The sequence below is a fragment of the Muntiacus reevesi genome, chromosome 14 (genome assembly GCF_963930625.1).
Source record: "Muntiacus reevesi chromosome 14, mMunRee1.1, whole genome shotgun sequence".
NCBI classification, from domain to species: Eukaryota; Metazoa; Chordata; class Mammalia; order Artiodactyla; family Cervidae; genus Muntiacus; species Muntiacus reevesi.
In genome coordinates, this window is record NC_089262.1 from 53,446,238 (window position 1) to 53,465,637 (window position 19,400).

At 37.9% G+C, this 19,400-nt stretch overlaps 1 protein-coding gene across 3 annotated transcripts in view; it reads left to right on the top strand.

Moving 5' to 3' along the window:
• The window catches only part of RNF180 (ring finger protein 180), a 264,764-nt gene extending 257,011 nt beyond the window's left edge, over positions 1-7,753 (top strand). For all 3 annotated transcript variants that reach the window (XM_065905392.1, XM_065905394.1, XM_065905393.1), the window contains one exon: positions 6,744-7,753. In XM_065905392.1, the coding sequence (XP_065761464.1) occupies positions 6,744-6,943 (200 nt within the window). In that variant the 3' untranslated portion in view covers positions 6,944-7,753. The remainder of the gene's footprint in view (positions 1-6,743) is intronic.
• The last annotated feature ends 11,647 nt before the right edge of the window (positions 7,754-19,400 follow it).

Here is a 19,400-nt window from a genome sequence, read left to right on the forward strand (position 1 = left end):
CCAACCATCTCATTCTCTGACATCCCCTTCTCCTCCTGTCTTCAATCTTTCCCAGCATCAGGGTCTTTTCAAATGAGTCAGTTCTTTGCATCAGGTGGCCAAAGTATTGGAGTTTCAGCCTCAACATCAATCCTTCCAATGAACGCTCAGGACTGATCTCCTTTAGGATGGACTGATTGGATCTCCTTGCAGTCCAAGGGACTCTCAAGAGTCTTCTCCAATACCACAGTTCAAAAGCAATAATTCTTCAGCACTCATCTTTCTTTATAGTCCAACTCTCACATCCATACATGACCACTGGAAAAACCATAGGCTTGACCAGACGGACCTTTGTTGGCAAAGTAATGTCTCTGCTTTTTAATATGCTGTCTAGGTTGGTCATAACTTTCCTTCCAAGGAGTAAGCATCTGTATTTCATGGCTGCAATCACCATCTGCAGTGATTTTGGAGCCCAAAAAAATAAAGTCAGCCACTGTTTCCACTGTTTGCCCATCTATTTCCCATGAGGTGATGGGACCAGATGCCATGATCTTAGATTTCTGAATGTTGAGCTTTAAGCCAACTTTTTCACTCTCCTCTTTCACTTTAGTCAAGAGGCTCTTTAGTTCTTCACTTTCTGCTATAAGGGTACTGTCATCTGCATATCTTAGGTTATTGATATTTCCCAGCAATCTTGATTCCAGCTTGTGCTTCTTCCAGCCCAGCGTTTCTCATGATGTACTCTGAACAGAAGTTAAATAAGCAGGGTGACAATACACAGCCTTGACGTACTCCTTTTCCTATTTGGAACCAGTCTCTTGTTCCATGTCCAGTTCTAACTGTTGCTTCCTGACCTGCATATAGGTTTCTCAAGAGGCAGGTCAGGTGGTCTGGTGTTCCCATCTCTCAGAATTTTCCACAGTTTATTGTGATCCACACAGTCAAAGGCTTTGGCATATCATATTATTCATCTTTAAAAAGCCTTTAACGTCTTAAAAAAGCCTATCTTTTTTAGGTCTCTAAAAAATAAAGTTCACTATTTGTCAGCCAAACCCTGGTTGTCATTGGGCAAATAATTAGCATGTAAATAGGAAGCATTAATATAAACATGGCTAGTGGAGGTGATTAAATTCCAGCTGAGCTATTTAAAATCCTAAAAGATGATGCTCTTAAGTGCTGCACTCAACATGTCAGAAAAATTGGAAAACTGAGCAGTGACCAAAGGACTGGAAAAGGTCAGTTTTCATTCCAATCCCAAGGAAGGGTAGTGCCAAAGAATGTACAAGCTACCATACAATTGCCCTTATTTTGCATGCTAGTAAGGTTATGCTCAAAATCCTTCAAGCTAGACTTCAGCAGTAGGTGAACTGAGATCTTCCAAATATACAAGCTGCGTTTAGAAGACAGAGGGGCCAGATATCAAATTGCCAACATTCGTAGGATCATAGAAAAAGAAAGAGACTTAAAAACAAAAAAATCTGCTTCATTGACTGCACAAAAGCCTTTGACTCTGTGGATCACAGCAAACTGTGAAAAATTCTGAAAGAGATGGGGGAACCAGACCACAATGGATGGTGACTGCAGCTATAAATTAAAAGAGGCTTGCTCCTTGGAAGAAAAGCTACAAAGAATCTAGACAATGTATTAAAAAGCAGATACATTACTGACAAGGATCTGTATAGTCAAAGCTATGGTTTTTCTAGTAGTCATGTATGGATGTGAGAGTTGGACCATAGAGAAATCTGAGCACCGAACAATTGATGCTTTTGAACTGTGGGGATGGAGAAGACTCTTGAGAGTCCCTTGCACTTCAAGGAGATCAAACCAGTCAATCCTGAAGGAAATCAGTCCTGAATATTCATTGGAAGGGCTGATGCTGAAGTTGAAGCTCCAATACTTTGGTCACCTGATGTGAAGAGCTGACTTATTGGAAAGGACCCTGATGCTGGGAAAGACGCAGGAGGAGATGGGGATGACAGAGAATGAGATAGTTGAATGGTATCACCAACTCAATGGACATGAGTTTGAGCAAGCTCCAGGAGTTGGTGATGGACGAGGAAGCCTGGTGTGCTGCAGTCCACGGGGTCACAAAGAGTCAGACATGACTGAGCAACTGAACTGAACTGACCCATTTTGCTGCAAATGGCATTGTTTCATTGTTTTTGATGACTGAGTAACAGTCTATTGTGTATATATAACACATCTTCTATAGCTACTCATCTGTAGATGGGCATTTAGGTTGCTTCCATATCTTGGCTATTGTAGACAGCACTGCATTGAACATTGTAGTGCGTGTATCTTTTTGAACCATGTTTTTCTTCAGATACATGCTCCAGAGTGGGATTGCTGGATCATATGGTAGTTCTGTTTTTAGTTCCTTAAGGAACCTCCATACTGTTCTCCATAGGGGTTGTTCCAATTTACATTCCCACCAACAATGTAGACGTGTGTGTTAGTCACTCAGTTGTATTCAACTCCTTACAACCCCATTGACTGTAGCCTACCAGGCTCCTCTGTCCGTGGAATTCTCCAGGTAAGAATACTGGACTAGGTAGCCATTCTCTTCTCCAGGGGACCTTCCCAATCCAGGGACTGATCCCAGGTCTCTTGCATTGCAGGCAGATTCTTTACTTTCTGAGCCACTAGGGAAGCCCCAACAATGTAAAAAAGGATCCTTTTTCTCCACACCTCCCGCATTTGTTATCTGTAGGCTTTTTGATGATGGCCATTCTAACTGGTGTAAGGTGATATTTCACTTTAGTTTGTGTTTGAATTTATCTAATAATTACTGATGTTTAGCATCTTTTCATATGCCTCTTGGTCAACTGTAAGTCTTCTTTGGAGAAACATCTATTTAAGTCTTTTGCTCATTTTTTTCATGGGTTGTTCTTAAAATATGTATGGAGACACACAAGACCCCAAAGAGCTGAAACAATCTTGAGAATGAAAGACAGAGTTGGAGGAGTAGGTTCCTTGGCTTTAAATTACAGTGCAAAGCTACAGTCATTAAAGCAGTATGGTGCTGACACAAAACCAGACATTAAGATCAATGCAACAGGCTAGAGAGCCCATGTAGCACCTATGGTCAATTAATCTATGACAAAGACAGCAAGACTATACAATGGAGAAAAGACAGTCTCTTTAATAAATGATGCTGAGAAAACCGGACAACTACATATAAAAAATGAAGTTAGAACATTCTTTAGCACCATACACAAAAATAAACTCAAAATGAATTAACAGCCTAAATGTAAAACCAGATGCTATAAATTCTTAGAGGAAAATATAGGCAGAACACTCTTTAACATAAATCACCACAATATCTTTTTCAATCTTCTCCTAGAATAATGAAAATGAAAACAAAAGTAAACAAACGGGATCTAACTGAAAAGCTTTTCATAGCAAAAGAAACCATAAACAAAATGAAAAGACAACCCACAGAATGGGAAGAAATGTTGCACACAATACAGTTGATAAGGAACTAATCTCTAAATCTTATAAATAGTTCATGCAGCTCAATATCAAAAAAATGAACCTCACAAATTTTTAATTAAATCATCAGATAATATAGATGAGAAATCTGAAATCAAAGAGATCAATTAACTTGCCCCAAGTAAATGACAGAACAAAATTAGTCTCTTAAAATTTCTGCCAGTTACATAACCAATAAGGAGTTCATATCCAAAATATATAAAGAGCTCATACAACTCAATATCAAAAAAAAATTGATTAAAAAATACACAAGACCTGAACAGACATTTCTCCAAAGAAGACATACAGATGACCAATAGGAAAAGATGCTCAACATCACTAATCATCAAAGAAATGCAAATGAGGTATCATCTCACACCTATAGAATGGCTACCATCATAAAGGCCACAAATAACATTGATGAGAATTTGGAAAAAAGGATACTCTAGTACATTGTTAGTAGGAATGTAAATTGGTACAGCCACAATGTAAATTAGTATGAAGTTTCCTCAAAAAACGGAAAATAGAACTACCAATTGGTCCTCCAGTTCCATTCTTGGATATATTACTGAAAAAGTAAAAACAGTAATTTGAAAAGATATATTCACAAGACAGGGATCAAGACCATCCCCAAGAAAAAGGAATGCAAAAAAGCAAAATGGCTGTCTGAGGAGGCCTTGCAAATAGCGGTGAAAAGAAGAGAAGCCAAAAGCAAAGGAGAAAAAGAAAGATATATCCATTTGAATGCAAAGTTCCAAAGAATGGCAAGGAGAGATAAGAAAGCCTTCCACAGTGATCAGTGCAAAGAAATAAAGGAAAACAACAGAATGGGAAAAACTCTAGAAATCTCTTCAAGAAAATCAGAGATACCAAGGGAACATTTCATGCAAAGATGGGTTCAATAAAGGACAGAAATGGGATGGACATAACAGAAGCAGACGATATTAAGAAGAGGTGGCAAGAATACACAGAAGAACTATACAAAAAAGATCTTCATGACCCAGATAATCACAATGGTGTGATCACTCACCTGGAGCCAGACATCCTGGAATATGGAAGTCAAATGGGCCTTAGGAAGCATCACTACGAACAAAGCTAGTGGAGGTGATGGAATTCCAGTTGAGATATTTCAAATCCTAAAAGATGATGCTGTAAAAGTGCTGCACTCAATACGCCAGCAAATTTGGAAAACTCAGCAGTGGCCACAGGACTGGAAAAGGTCAGTTTTCATTCCAATCCCTAAGAAAGGCAATCCCAAAGAATGCTCAAACTACCACACAATTGCACTCATCTCATATGCTAGTGAAGTAATGCTCAAAATTCTCCAAGCCAGGCTTCAACAATACATTAACCGTGAACTTCCAGCTGATTTTAGAAAAGGCAGAGGAACCAGAGCTCAAATTGCCAACATCTGCTGGATCATCTAAAAAGTAAGAGTTCCAGAAAAACATCTACTTCTGCTTTATTGACTATGCCAAAGCCTTTGACTGTGTGGATCAAAACAAACTGTGGAAAATTCTGAAAGAGATGGAAATACCAGAACACCTGACCTGCCTCTTGAGAAACCTGTATGCAAGTCAGGAAGCAGCAGTTAGAACTGGACATGAAACAACAGACTGGTTCCAAATAGAAAAAGGAGTATGTCACGGCTGTATATTGTCACTGTGCTGATTTAAGTTCTATGCAGAGTACATCATGAGAAATGCTGGGCTGGAAGAATCACAAGCTGGAATCAAGATTTCCAGGAGAAATATCAATAACCTCAGATATGCAGATGACACCACCCTTATGGCAGAAAGCGAAGAACTAAAGAACCTCTTGATGAAAGTGAAAGAGGAGAGAGAAAAAGTTGGCTTGAAGCTCAACATTCAGAAAACTAAGATCATGGTATCCAGTCCCATCACTTAATGGCAAATAGATGAGGAAACAGTGGAAACAGTGGCAGACTTTATTTTGGGGGGCTCCAGATTCACTGCAGATGGTGACTGCAGCCATGATATTAAAAGATGCTTGCTCCTTGGAAGAAAAGTTATGACCAACCTAGACAGCATATTAAAAAGCAGAGACATTACTTTGCCAACAGAGGTCTGTCCAGTCAAAGCTATGTATGGTTTTTCCAGGAGTCATGTATGGATGTGACAGATGGACTATAAATAAAGCTGAGCATCAAAGAATTGATGCTTTTGACCTGTAGTGTTGGAAAAGACTCTTGAGAGTCCCTTGGATTGCAAGGAGATCAGTCCTGAGTGTTCATTGGAAGGATTGATGTTGAGGCTGAAACTCCAATACTTTGGCCACCTGATGCGAAGAGCTGACTCATTGGGAAAGACGCTGATGCTGGGAAAGATTGAAGGTTGGAGGAGAAGAGGATGACAGAGGATGAGATGGCTAGATGACATTACCAACTCGATGGAGATGAGTTTGGGTAAACTCCGGGAGTTGGCAATGGACAGGGAGGCCTGGCCTGCTGCAGTCCATCTGGTAGCAAAGAGTTGGACACAATTGGGTGACTGAACTGAACTGATGTACCCCAGTGTTCATAGTAGCATTATGTACAATAGCCTATGTTAGTGTCTGTCAACAAATGAATGGATAAAGATGGGATATACATACATACACAATGCAATATTCCTCAGCCATTGAAAAAAGAATGAAATTTTGACACTTGCAACAATATGGATAGACCTGGAGGATACTATGCTTAGTGAAATAAGTCAGAAAAATACAAATACTGTATGTTATCACTTATATATGGAATCTAAACACTAAAATGAGTAAATATGACACAACAGAAACAGACTCATAAAGAGAACAGACTAGTTGTTATCAGTGAGGATAGGCAAGGAAGGAAGACAGGAGGAGGTAGGAGATTAAGAAGTATAAACTACTATGTATTAAAATAAGCTACAGGATATATTGTATAGCACAGGAAATATAGCCAATATTTTATTATAACTTTAAATGGAGTATAATATATAAAAACATTAAATGTATGCTATATACTTGAAACTAGTATTGTAGAACAACTATACTTCAGTTTTTAAAAAAGAAGTCTCTTGACTCCGTATTCCATGCTTTTTGCTAATTTTACTGTCCCCCTTAGAAACTTTAATTGAAAAAGACTTCTGATAGTTGCTTATCATTAAAAAGAAAAACTGTATGGAATACAATATATGCCTTGAGAAATCAAGATAAAGCTCTGGTCATGATACTCATGTTCATAATCCAGCTTCCTTTCTGAGCACTTACCTGAATTTAATGGGCTTTAAATTGCATGTTCCTATATCTTCTAGGTTTCCACAGACGTGCAGCTCCAGTTACAAGAAGACAGTTTCCACATGGTGCACATAGGATGGATTATCTGCACTTTGAGGATGATAGCCGTGGATGGTGGTTTGACATGGATATGGTGATCATCTATATTTATTCAGTGAACTGGGTGATTGGGTTCATTGTTTTCTGCTTTCTTTGCTATTTTTTCTTTCCATTTTAGGAATTTTCATACCTTAATACTGTTGCACAATTACAAATGATGTAGATAACAATACTTAAACATTTTTAAAATGTGCTTTGAAGTTTTTATAATGTATTATATAAAATGTTGGTGTTTATAGAAAATATGAGAATGGATTTATTTCTTAATGTTTCATGTAACAAACTAAACTTGATTTAAGATCTAATCTATTAGCACTTAGCAACAATGCACTATTAATTTTACAGTTATCCTTGATTTGGGATTTGTGGTTCTAATTTTACAGTGTCACATTTACACATATTGTAAAGACTGAGGTTTTCCCTCCACTTAAAAATACTAAAAACCCAAAATGAAATGATAATATGAGTAGATATTATCTTTAATTATAAACTATTTAGTAATCATCACCTATGCTCAGGCAAGTTATATACATTAAAGATAAACCATCTTCTCTGGGAACTAATCTAGCAGGGTGTATTCAGCTTTGCTTTCCGGTGATCTCCATGTCCTTCGTTCCCTTTCTATTACCGACACAGCTGATTATACTTTTTTTTTTTAACAGACCTAATAATATCATTAGTGCAACATTTTAAACTATTACAAGAATAGAATAGTAAACACAAACAAAAAAAAAAAAGGGAAAAATAAAAAAAAACTGAGACTAATTCACACCAACAAAGACTTAGAAACCTATATTAACACTTTTCCAACTGCAGGATTACTCACCAGAAGAAATTAAAAAGTTACTGACGTTCAGAGCAATGCATGTCTAAACTGTAATTAATTTAGTGATTCTTTTAACTTGGAGGTTGTCAAATATATTGTAAATGTACAATAAAGAGTGACTTTTAAATTTTTTCATTGTTATTACCTAATTTTATGTCTGGAATAAATATTTTTGGAAATAGGCTTAAGGGTTTATAGAACGAAAACTTGGCTTATTTTTATTATTACAGTATTCCTTGGAATTAGTTTTCCCATATTAATATTTTTTTAAAAGGAGGTCTGAATTATTCCAGTACAAAAGAGAATCTGGGTAGGTAGTCCAGTGAAAAAGTGAAAAAACTAAAGTGCAGAGAAGTAAGCTTGTTTATTTCTAGGTGGTCTTTGTGTAACCTAGAACCAAAGTTTTTATTTTGAACTACTAATTCAGCATTTCTACACTAGGATGCCATATACTTGGTAAGGCAGTGGGCATATTTTAACATAAGGTAACTGACCCTCTCATGGCACTAAATATACCACCACCATTCAAACAAATTGAGATTGCAGTCTACAGAAAGTCCAATTTTGTCCCAATTGCTGACTATATTTGAATACAAGCATTTAACTGACAGTATGTGATGTTCTAAGAAAAATATGGAAGAGTGATACAAAAGTTTATTCTAACATTGTTTATGGTGTTTTAAATTATATCTGTGAAAGAAAATAGTGTAAATTAGATACCATCAAATCCAGAAGTCAGAAGACTAAATACATTTTGGAAACAGATAAATCATCACTCATATATTATAGTAAAATATATATATGTATATATAATGCTTGCAGTGTAGTGACTAAACTATATCATGGTGAAACAGCATTGTTAGAAAACTTCAGTATTATCTTACAAAAATAAAAATGGGTATTTATAATCACTAATTTCTATCAAAGTAAAGATGATATTGTATAAGGCAAAATATTGCCACCTTAAAATACATGTCAGGAAAAATTAACAAAACACATGTGGGGAGCAACATTTTAAGAACTTTAAAATAAATTGTAGCCATTTCCCAAGCAAATCCTGGCTTATAAGCTTTAGCAAATATGCCTTCATTCATTTCTAACTTAAAAACTGATTGCAATTATACATGAAATAACATTCAAAAAACTAAGATCATGGTATCCAGTCCCATCACTTCATGGGAAATAGATAGGGAAACAATGGAAACAGTGACAGACTTTATTTTTCTTGGGCTCAAAAATCACTGCAGATGGTGATTGCAGCCATGAAATTAAAAGACAGTTGCTCTGTGGAGGAAAAGCTATGACAAACCTGGACAACATATTAAAAAGCAGAGACATTACTTTGCCAACAAAGGTCCATATATTAGTCAAAGTTATGGATCTTTTGATGTATGGATATTAGAGTTGGACCCTAAAGAAGGCTGAGCACCAAAGAATTGATGCTTTTGAACTGTAGTGTTGGAGAAGACTCTTGAGAGTCCCTTGTACTGCAAGGAGATCAAACCAGTCAATCTTAAAGGAAATCAGTCCTGAATATTCATTGGAAGGACTGAGGCTGAAACTGAAGCTCCAGTACTTTGGCCACCTGATGCCAACTCATTAGAAAAGGCCCAACTCATTAGAAAAGTCCCTGATGCTGGGAAAGATTGAAGGCTGAAGGAGAAGGGGATGACCGAGGATGAGATGGTTGGATCACATCACTGACTCAATGGACATGAGTTGGAGCAAACTCCGGGAGTTGGTGATGGACAGGGGAGCCTGGCATGCTGCAGTCCATGGGGTCGCAAAGAGTCAGACACGACTGAGCGACTGAACAACAACAAAAGTAAAATAAATTGTATTACAGATATAGATTTCTCAGAGAAATAAAGTTGATTCCTAAAATATATTTATTAGGTCAGCGATACATATCAGTTTATGAAGTGAAGTCGCTCAGTTGTGTCCAACGCTTTGCGACCCCATCGACTGTAGCCTACCAGGCTTCTCTGTCCATGCGATTTTCCAGGCAAGAGTACTGGAGTGGGTTGCCATTTCCTTCTCCAGGGGATCTTCCTGACCCAGGGATTGAACCGGGTTTCCGGGATTGCAGGCAGATGCTTTACCCTCTGAGCCATAGCTCTGTATATACAAGCTAAATCCAAATATATATATATCCTTACCTGATGCTGGGAAAGACTGAAGGCAACAGGAGAAGAGAGCAACAGAGGATGAGATGGTTAGAGAGCATCTCTGACTCCATGGACATGAATTTAAGCCAACTCCAGGAGATAGTGAAGGACAGGGAAGGCTGGCATGCTGCAGTCCATGGGGTCGCAGAGTTGGACATGACTTATCAACTACAACCCTTACATAAATAGAATACCCTTTTCAAAAGGAGTCATAGTCTGGAGGAGCATTCTCAAGTCACATCCGGTTGTTGATGCAGAGCTTGAGCTAGGAATTTAAATCCCTGTGTTCATCTTTTTCATTGGCCAGTAAGAGATGTCTATGTACCCATGCTTATATATATACATTTATATATATATGTGTGTGTTTGTGTAGTATATGCACATACACAAAAGAAGGAAATGAAATGATTACATGGTTTTGAGAATCAGTTTAAACAAATTCAGAGTCCATAGGGAAGGCAGTAAGAATTGTAAGAACACAAAAGTCTAGGATTCAAGACAGTGGCCAAAGCTGTTGTCCATAGGTAGATATTCTTTCTCCAGGGAATGTCTAAACCTTCTTTTAAGACCTTCCAACTGATTATCAGGTCCACCAGGGTAACCTCCCTGATGACTCATGAGGGACTTTATATCTGAAAAAATTCTCTTCACAGGAGAAGCTACACTGATGTTTTATTAAGTAATTAAGAGAAGGTGTATATATGCTAGACTAGCTCATGCTTTCCTTTCTTCTTTCCAACTCTTATGAAAGCATAACTCTTATAGCCTACTTATCCAAAAACATATTGCAAAGGAAATTCTAAGGACTGTAATTTAGCCTAGCCAAGTGGACATACCACAAAGTCATCACACAGGTGGTGTCCTTTCACTAGATTTCATCTCTGAGCTATATATACAAAAGGATTAATCTTAAAATCAGTATAAACTCAAAAGTTTATAGCATAACCTTTAATAATTCCTCTCTACTACCATAAAAGTTTTACGATGTTCTACATAGGTGGTCTGGTTAGCTATTGCTGAATAACAAACTACCCTAAATTTAATGGTGTAAAAAAACAATCATTTTATTATATCTCATATTTTTGTGGATCAGGGGCTCAGACAGCACTCAGCTGGACGATTCTGTTACCCGTAGCATCAACAGAGGTCACTTGGTGATATTCAGCAGGCAGCAGACTGGGCTGGAGGGTTCAAAACGGCTCCACTCATACGGCTGGTTCCCTAGGAGAGGTGGCTTAAAATTTAGGCTCAGCAGAAATGATCAAATGGAGCCCCTCCATGTGGTCTGACAAGGCAGTCTCACAGTGATCAGACCTCTTGCATGGTAGCTCAGGACTCCCAGAGGGAATGTTCATGAAACCCAGGCAGAAAAAGCAGAGTTGCAGAGCGGCAGAGCGCAGCAGTCCAGCTGCTTCCCGTTGATCAAGAATGTTGCCAAGACCAGTTCAGATTTCAAGGAAAGGGGAATGATTCTAAGAGACCAAGTAATAATCTATCACTCTAGGAGATCTTTGTGGTGGTGGTTTAGTTCCTAAGTCATGTCTGCCTCTGGCAACCCCCTGAACTGTAGCCCACCAGGCTCCTCTGTCCGTGGGGTTCTCCAGGCAAGAATACTGGAGTGGGCTGGCATTTCTTTCTCCAGGGGATCTTCCTGACCCAGGAATCAAACCCAGGTCTCCTTCATTGCAGGCGGATTCTTTACCGACCGAGCTACGAGGGAGTCTAGGAAATCTTTGTAGTGCAGTAGTGAAGCCACTCAGTCATGTCCGACTCTTTGAGACCCCATGGGCTGTAGCCTACCAGGCTCCTCCGTCCATGGGATTTTCCAGGCAAGAGTACTGGAGTGGGTTGCCATTTCCTTCTCCAGGGGATCTTCCTAACCCAGGGATCGAACCCAGGTCTCCTGCATTGTAGGCAGATGCTTTTACTGTCTGAGCCACCAGGAAATCTTTGTAGAGTTTAGTAAATCTAAAAATTTAACCCTTGGTAAAAGGATTAACCTCTATTTCTGCTTTATTGACTACACCAAAGCCTTTGAATGTGTGGATCACAATAAACTGTGGAAAATTCTGAAGGAGATGGGAATACCAGACCACCTGACCTGCCTCTTGAGAAACCTGTATACAGGTCAGGAAGCAACTGTTAGAACTGGACATGGAACAACAGACTGGTTCCAAATAGGAAAAGGAGTACGTCAAGGCTGTATATTGTCACCCTGCTTATTTAACTTGTATGCAGAGTACATCATGAGAAACGCTGGGCTGGAAGAAGCACAAGCTGGAATCAAGATTGCCAGGAGAAATATCAATAACCTCAGATATGCAGATGACACCACCCTTATGGCAGAAAGTGAAGAGGAACTAAAAAGCCTCTTGATGAAAGTGAAAGAGGAGAGTGAAAAAGTTGGCTTAAAACTCAACATTCAGAAAACTAAGATCATGGCATCTGGTCCCATCACCTCATGGGAAATAGATGGGGAAACAGTGGAAACAGTGTCAGACTTTATTTTTTGGGGCTCCAAAATCACTGCAGATGGTGACAGCAGCCATGAAATTAAAAGACGCTTACTCCTTGGAAGGAAAGTTATGACCAACCTAGACAGCATATTAAAAAGCAGAAACATTACTTTGCCAACAAAGGTCTGTCTGGTCAAGGCTATGGTTTTTCCAGTGGTCATGTATGGATGTGAGAGTTGGACTGTGAAGAAAGCTGAGTGTCGAAAAATTGATGCTTTTGAACTGTGGTGTTGAAGAAGACTCTTGAGAGTCCCTTGGACTGCAAGGAGATCCAACCAGTCCATCCTAAAGGAGATCAGTCCTGGTTGTTCATTGGAAGGACTGATGCTGAAGCTGAAACTCCAGTACTTTGGCCACCTCATGCGAAGAGTTGACTCCTTGGAAAAGACCCTGATGCTGGGAGGGATTGGGGGCAGGAGAGGAAGGGGACGACAGAGGATGAGATGGCTGGATGGCATCACCGACTCAATGGGCATGAATTTGAGTAAACTCCGGGAGTTTGTGATGGACAGGGAGGCCTGGTGTGCTGTGGTCCATGGGGTCACAAAGAGTCGGACACGACTGAGCGACTGAACTGAACTGAATTAAAAACTGAAAAATGTATCAACTGTGTAGCCAATCTTGATTACCTCAACCAGGAAAGTATCAAAGAGCTTAATAATAAATAAATAGTAGTATCCTCAACATGCTATATATATATCAACATATATGATGTGTATCAGTCCTTCTCAAGCTTTAGTATCCATGTTAATTACCTAGTGAAAGTGAAAGTTGTTCAGTTGTGTCCAACTCTTTGCAACCCCATGGATTATACAGACCATGGAATTCTCTAGGCCAGAATACTGGAGTGGGTAGCCTTTCCCTTTTCCAGGGGATCTTCCTAGAGATCTTGTTAAAATGCAGATCTAGGATAGGACCTGGAATTCTGCATTTCTAACCAGTCCTCATGTGAGTCAGATGAACAAAGTAATGGATTTCATGGGTCAAGAGACTTTCTGCAAAGGGCTATATAGTAAATATTTTGTGGCCCTCAAAGAGTATTTGTCACATATTTTTAAAAATCTGACCACAGATACATGTCACTGGTATTCAAATTTGGCTGGAAAATAGAATCATTTGGGCAATTCTTAAAAGTACTGATGCCTAGGTCCTACCCCAAATACTCTGATTGAATTGGTATAGAAATAGGGATCCTTAAAATTTCTCTAGGTTAAAGCTAGGGCTTCCCTGGTGGCTCAGTGGTAAAGAAGCCACCTACCAACTCAGGAGACATGGTTCAATCCTTGAGAAGATGCCTTGGAGAAGAAAATTATAACCCACTCCAGTATTCTTGCCTGGGAAATCCCATGGTCAGAGGAGCCTGGTGAGTTACTATTCACGGGATAGCAAAAGAGTCGGACACAGCTTAGCGACTAAACAACAGGTTAAATCTACTGTGTGGTAAAGTTTGAAAACTAATGATCTGTATCACTTCCTATTTCTACCTACTTGTATCTTTTGGGTCATTAAATCTTTTTCAGTACACCTAAATGAGTGAATTAATACAGATCTCTCTTCACTTGAACAGGAAACTGACAATCTAATTAAAAAATAACAACCCAAAATAGATGCTGTCATCAGCACACCCCTGCTCCCACTAGGAAGCCTATCCGCAATGAACTTCATGTTATTAATAGTAAAGTAAAATGAATTTGGATGCCGAATTTAGAAATGATAGAAAGTGATGAATAAGTAGGTTGCTGGGGCAAAAAAAAAGTGAAACACAGAAAACTTCAAATTAGTAGAGTGGTAAATTGCAAAGCTATAAAAAGTAGAAATTATCATAAACCTCATCAGGATAATCAAGAAAAAACTGTAAGAGGCTTCACCTAGACTAGCATTTTGCTTAAAAACTAAACAGTTATGAACATATTAATCTACAAGTGGCATGATAAGTTTACTTAAAATGTTCTCTTAAATATTTTTAACTCTCATACTTTTATACTATGTATCTCTGCATTATACAGGGTTTCCAAAGAAAGCTATGAATTCTTGCTCAGTTCTGTCTGAATTAATATGCTTTTTAAAATGACAGTTACTTTTAAAGCATTATACCTGCTACCTTTCTAAGCAAATAACTTGAAGTGTGAAATTCCTATTTTAGTAATGCAACTTGGAAAATCACTTTACATTTGCCATCTTTCCTAAGTAAAATTTTGTCTATAACACTATAATGTATTAGTTCATAGTTACTGTCAATAAATTATTAAAGAAAATAGTAAGTTATTCTGTACCCAAGTAATATTCCACTTTTCATTACATACTATCTTTTCTCTCTATCCTTTCTGAAGTTTTTGTTTCAGCTCTTCCCTGTGAATTAGCTCCCTTAGTTTTAAACTCCTGGACTACATTTCTCTCTGCCTCTAAATCTTCCATATAAAACAAGTACATCTTCATACAGTAAAATGCAACTGTAAGACATATTTAATAAGATCTCCTTATTCATTCATGCATTCAACAAACAAAAATAGTACATGCTCAATAAATATTCAAATACTCTACTAATGATGCTCAATTCAAGTTCTGACCATGATCTGAACTTCACTTAAATACTGATCACATATTCTAAGGATTTCAGAATAAATTTCTTGTTACCTAGAGATCTATATTTGCTGTTTAGTCACTCAGTCATGTGTGACTCCTTGTGACCCATGGACTATAGCCCAGCAGGCTCCTCTGTCCATAGAATTTTCCAGGCAAGAAAACTGGAGTGGGTTGCCATTTCCTTCTCCAGGTGATCTTCCTGACCCAGGGATTGAACCCCCATCTCCTACATTGGCAGGTGGATTCTTTACCTCTGAGCCACCTCCTTTTAATTTAAAAAGAGTTCAGAAATCTACATGGTATCTCACTATTCAAATGAAAGTTACATCTGTTCCAAGAAAAATTTTCTATTCCTGTCTGCTTTGTATTATGGACTCAGAGATAATCAATATACATGTATATCAGTACATCCACTTCTCCTTATGACTAACAGCTAAAAGTAGAGGGAAATGAAAATTATACCACCTCAGTTCTTCTTTCTACCAGATAGACTTCCAGTTATGTTAACTATGTTATTGTACATAGTTCACGGTTACTGCTAGTCACTGCTTCTAACCTAGATATTAATTGAGTATGCTTTTCCTTCTACAACTTAGGGAAAGGCACGCATGACCTCCCTTGGAAAAAATGTCTCTTGCCCTAGTTATGATTTGTACATCTTGTGGCTGAGAAAAGGCAGGAGGTGCATTTTATTTGCAAAAGTTATAAACTTAAAGCTATCAAAGGTGGAGGTACGTTTAGGAAGATGATTGTTTTATCAGCTAATCAGTTATAAACCCACTATAAATTTGACCCAATCTGGTTTTAAATATTTCAGAATAAATTTTTATCACAGTTTACTGATAAATTCTGCAATATTGCATCTCATTTATTTCTGGGAAGGAAAAGACTTAATTAAAATTGTAACAGTTAAGCAAACCATACACAAAATCTACATGGCCTATTTCATTAACATTAAAAATTCAGGATTTCTAAAAATAATATTTAATATCCCATTGCTATTCCTTACAACTTCATCATCAAATCTGCTGTAACAGTAAGCAGGAATGATTAATGTTGTACATATTTACTTTTTTATTCTGAATCAAATCAGAAAGTCATAGCAGTGAAAATAAAACAACAATGGTTTTAAAACAACAATTAAAGGAAAGGGAAACTCTAGGTATATACACTTAAATCACACATTCACAAAACACCCCAAAGAGTTAAAAGGGCACATGCTTCATAAGAGTCAAATGAAAAGAAATCTTAGAGCAAATTCTAGGACAACACAAAACAACCAAAATTATATCACTGTGCTTAATAATGCTACAATTGTATGTTAATTTGTCAGATTCTCTTTGACTCTGAATAAAATATGTTACCTGTACAGTGTTTCCATCAGAATCAAAATTTTCACATGCACTACCACTAATGGTGCGAAAAGTTTTGTTTTCTTGCAGTTCTAAGTTGGGGCAAAGGTTCTTTCATGTCTTAAAAAATATGGCAAATTTGTACTTCTAAGCCAGGAACTGCAGTTACTGCTGATGGTTTATCTGATTCTTCTTCAAAGACTATAAGAACAGAAAGTCTGGTTAAAACACTATATGATAGCCCCAAATTTTGCCCAATCTTTATTTGAATTATTAAGTGACTTTTTAAACTGACGAAACTGCTAAACCAAAATAAAATGAGCTCAATATGTCAAGGTACAATGATTATTAACTAGGAGAAGATAAGATGTTTTATAGTACACTTATTAAGCCCATTTGACTTAATTAGAGTGGTTCACATAGAAAAAAAAGGTAGTTGAGGCCAGACTATGAGATAGAAGAATTTGAACAATATACACTTCCTTAGAATTTTCTTGGTGCCTTCCATCTTTGAATTTTTGCTTATGCCTTTCTTATAATTATTTGTATTTTCCTCCGGCCTAACCTTATGCCTTGGCTAATAAGAGCTCAGTCTTTATTATTCTACTCATCTTTTATTATATTTCCCCAAGAATAAGAATTGTGTTTGTGTGTGTCCAACTCTTTGCAACCCTGTGGACTATAGCCTGCCAGGCTCCTCTGTCCATGGGATTCTCCAGCCAAGAATACTGGAGTGGGTAGCCAATTCTGGGAAAGATTGAGAGCAGGAGGAGGAGTGGGCAACAGAGGATGAGATGGCTGGCTGGCATCACTGACACAATGGATATGAGTTTGAGCAAATTCCGGGAGATAGAGACAGGGACGACTGGCGTGCTGCAGTCCGTGGGGTCAGAGTCAGATGTGATTTAGTGACTGAACAATGAGAAATTTACCTGGTGTCAGAATTTATCAAAAAAATATGTAAAAACACAACTTCTAATAAAATTACTGCCACCTGTTAGTGATGGTGATTTAGTTATAGTAGTAATTAAACTCAGCTAATGACCTGAAAGGCACGGTTTCCTTCCCTGCGTAATTTTAATCAAAATGATTCACAAACTACTGTAAAATATACTTGTACATTTTCTGTGTCAAACATTTGAGGACAATTTTTGAAAAATAATAAAACCACCCTTCCCCTGAAATATCAAAGCATGTCAATATTCTATTCCATAAAAATGAAAAAATAAAAAATTTATAGAGGCACTGAAATTCAATTTCATGCAAAAAGACAAATAATTACATATGTGTAAACTAATGGGCTTTAAATTCCTGTCCTACTCCTTGGATCTGTCCTTGGCCCTCTTCTTGATTCTGTTGCCTGTTAGCTTTAGGAAGGAGCTACCAGCGATCTTTAAATGTGGCTGTACAGCAGAGGCACTGCATGTCAGATCAAACCACTAAGTAACTGTCAACATTGGAATACTGGAATCTGTGCTTTTAACAAGCTTCCTGCCACCACTCTGACACTACTCTGAATTTACATATTCAAGAAGCCAATGAACTGAATAGTCCTTGTTGATAGTGATCCAAATTTTACTGTACATACTAAATAGAACATCATTTAGTCAGCAAAAACTGGCAACTGACTATGACTCAGGTCATGAAGCCTTTATTGCCAAATTCAGACTTAAATTGAAGAAAGTAGGGAAAACCACTAGACCATTCAGGTATGACCTAGATCAAATCCCTGATGATTATACAGTGGAAGTGACAAACAGATTCAAGTGATAGCTTAGGTGAATGATGCCAGATTTGTGATCTCTAAAGAAGAGGATTTAGTTTAAGGATTAGGGGCCAGGCTTGATCACTGTGCGGCTTTTGTGCGGCAGTTTTTTTACAGTGAAAAAAGGACAAAGCCTCTGACACAGACCCCAGAAGGGAGACAGAGTGCCCCACTCGCTAGTCTCATCAAGGCCGTACATACTTTCACCAGACCCACTCCACAACATACGTCTTAAATTAACAAAATTAGAACCGACAATACAAAGTTGTTATCAGATCTACTTCCACAACAAAGTCTTAAGATAACAAGATTAGTCAGAGGTTCTTAAGAAGGAGAAGCATGTCTTGGAGCAAGATACATTATTATATAATGTATAATTTATAGGATTTAGGGAAAAACATACCCTTGAGAAAGACAGGTGTTTTGTTATATAATCATTAAAGAAAGCTAGTTAAAGAAGGTTACTCTTATCATAACAACTCAAGAGTTTAAGAAACAAATGTCTTATGTGACTAAGACAAAGCAGTGTAGTAACAAAGGTTTGTCAATTTCTCCTCCTCAAAAGCCCCGAACCCCTTTCTCCTCCTCAAGGACACTGAAGTCCCTTGAAGAATTAACTCTCTCACAAGGGATTAGATCTGATAGAGTGCCTGAAGAACTATGGACAGAGGTCCATAACATTGTACAGGAGGCAGTGATTAAAACCATCCCCAAGAAAAAGAAATGCAAAAAGGCAAAATGGTTGTCTGAGGAGGACTTACAAATAGTAAGGCAAAGGAGAAAAGGAAAGATATTCCCATTTGAATGCAGAGTTCCAAAGAATAGCAAGCAGAGATAAGAAAGCTTTCCTCGGTGATCAGTGCAAAGAAATAGAGGAAAACAAAGAATGAGAAAGACTGGAGATCCCGTCAAGAAAATTAGAGATATCAAGGGAACATTTCATGCAAAGATAGACACAATAAAGGACAGAAATAGTATGTACCTAAAAGAAGCAGAAGATATTAAGAAGAGGGGGCAAGAATTCACAGAACTATACAAAAAAGATCTTCATGACCCAGATAACCACAATGGTGTGATCACTCACCTAGAGTGATCCAGACATCCAGACATCCTGGAGTGTGAAGTCAAATGGGCCTTAGGGAGCATCACTATGAACAAAGCTAGTGGAGGTGATGGAATTCTAGCTGAGCTATTTAAAACCCCAAAAGATGATGCTGTGAAAGTGAGGCACTCAATATGCCAGAAAATTTGGAAAACTCAGCAGTGGCCACAGGACTAGAAAGGTCAGTTTTCATTTCAATCCCAAAAAAGGCAGTACGAAAGAATGTTCAAACTACTGCACAATTGCACTCATCTCACACACTA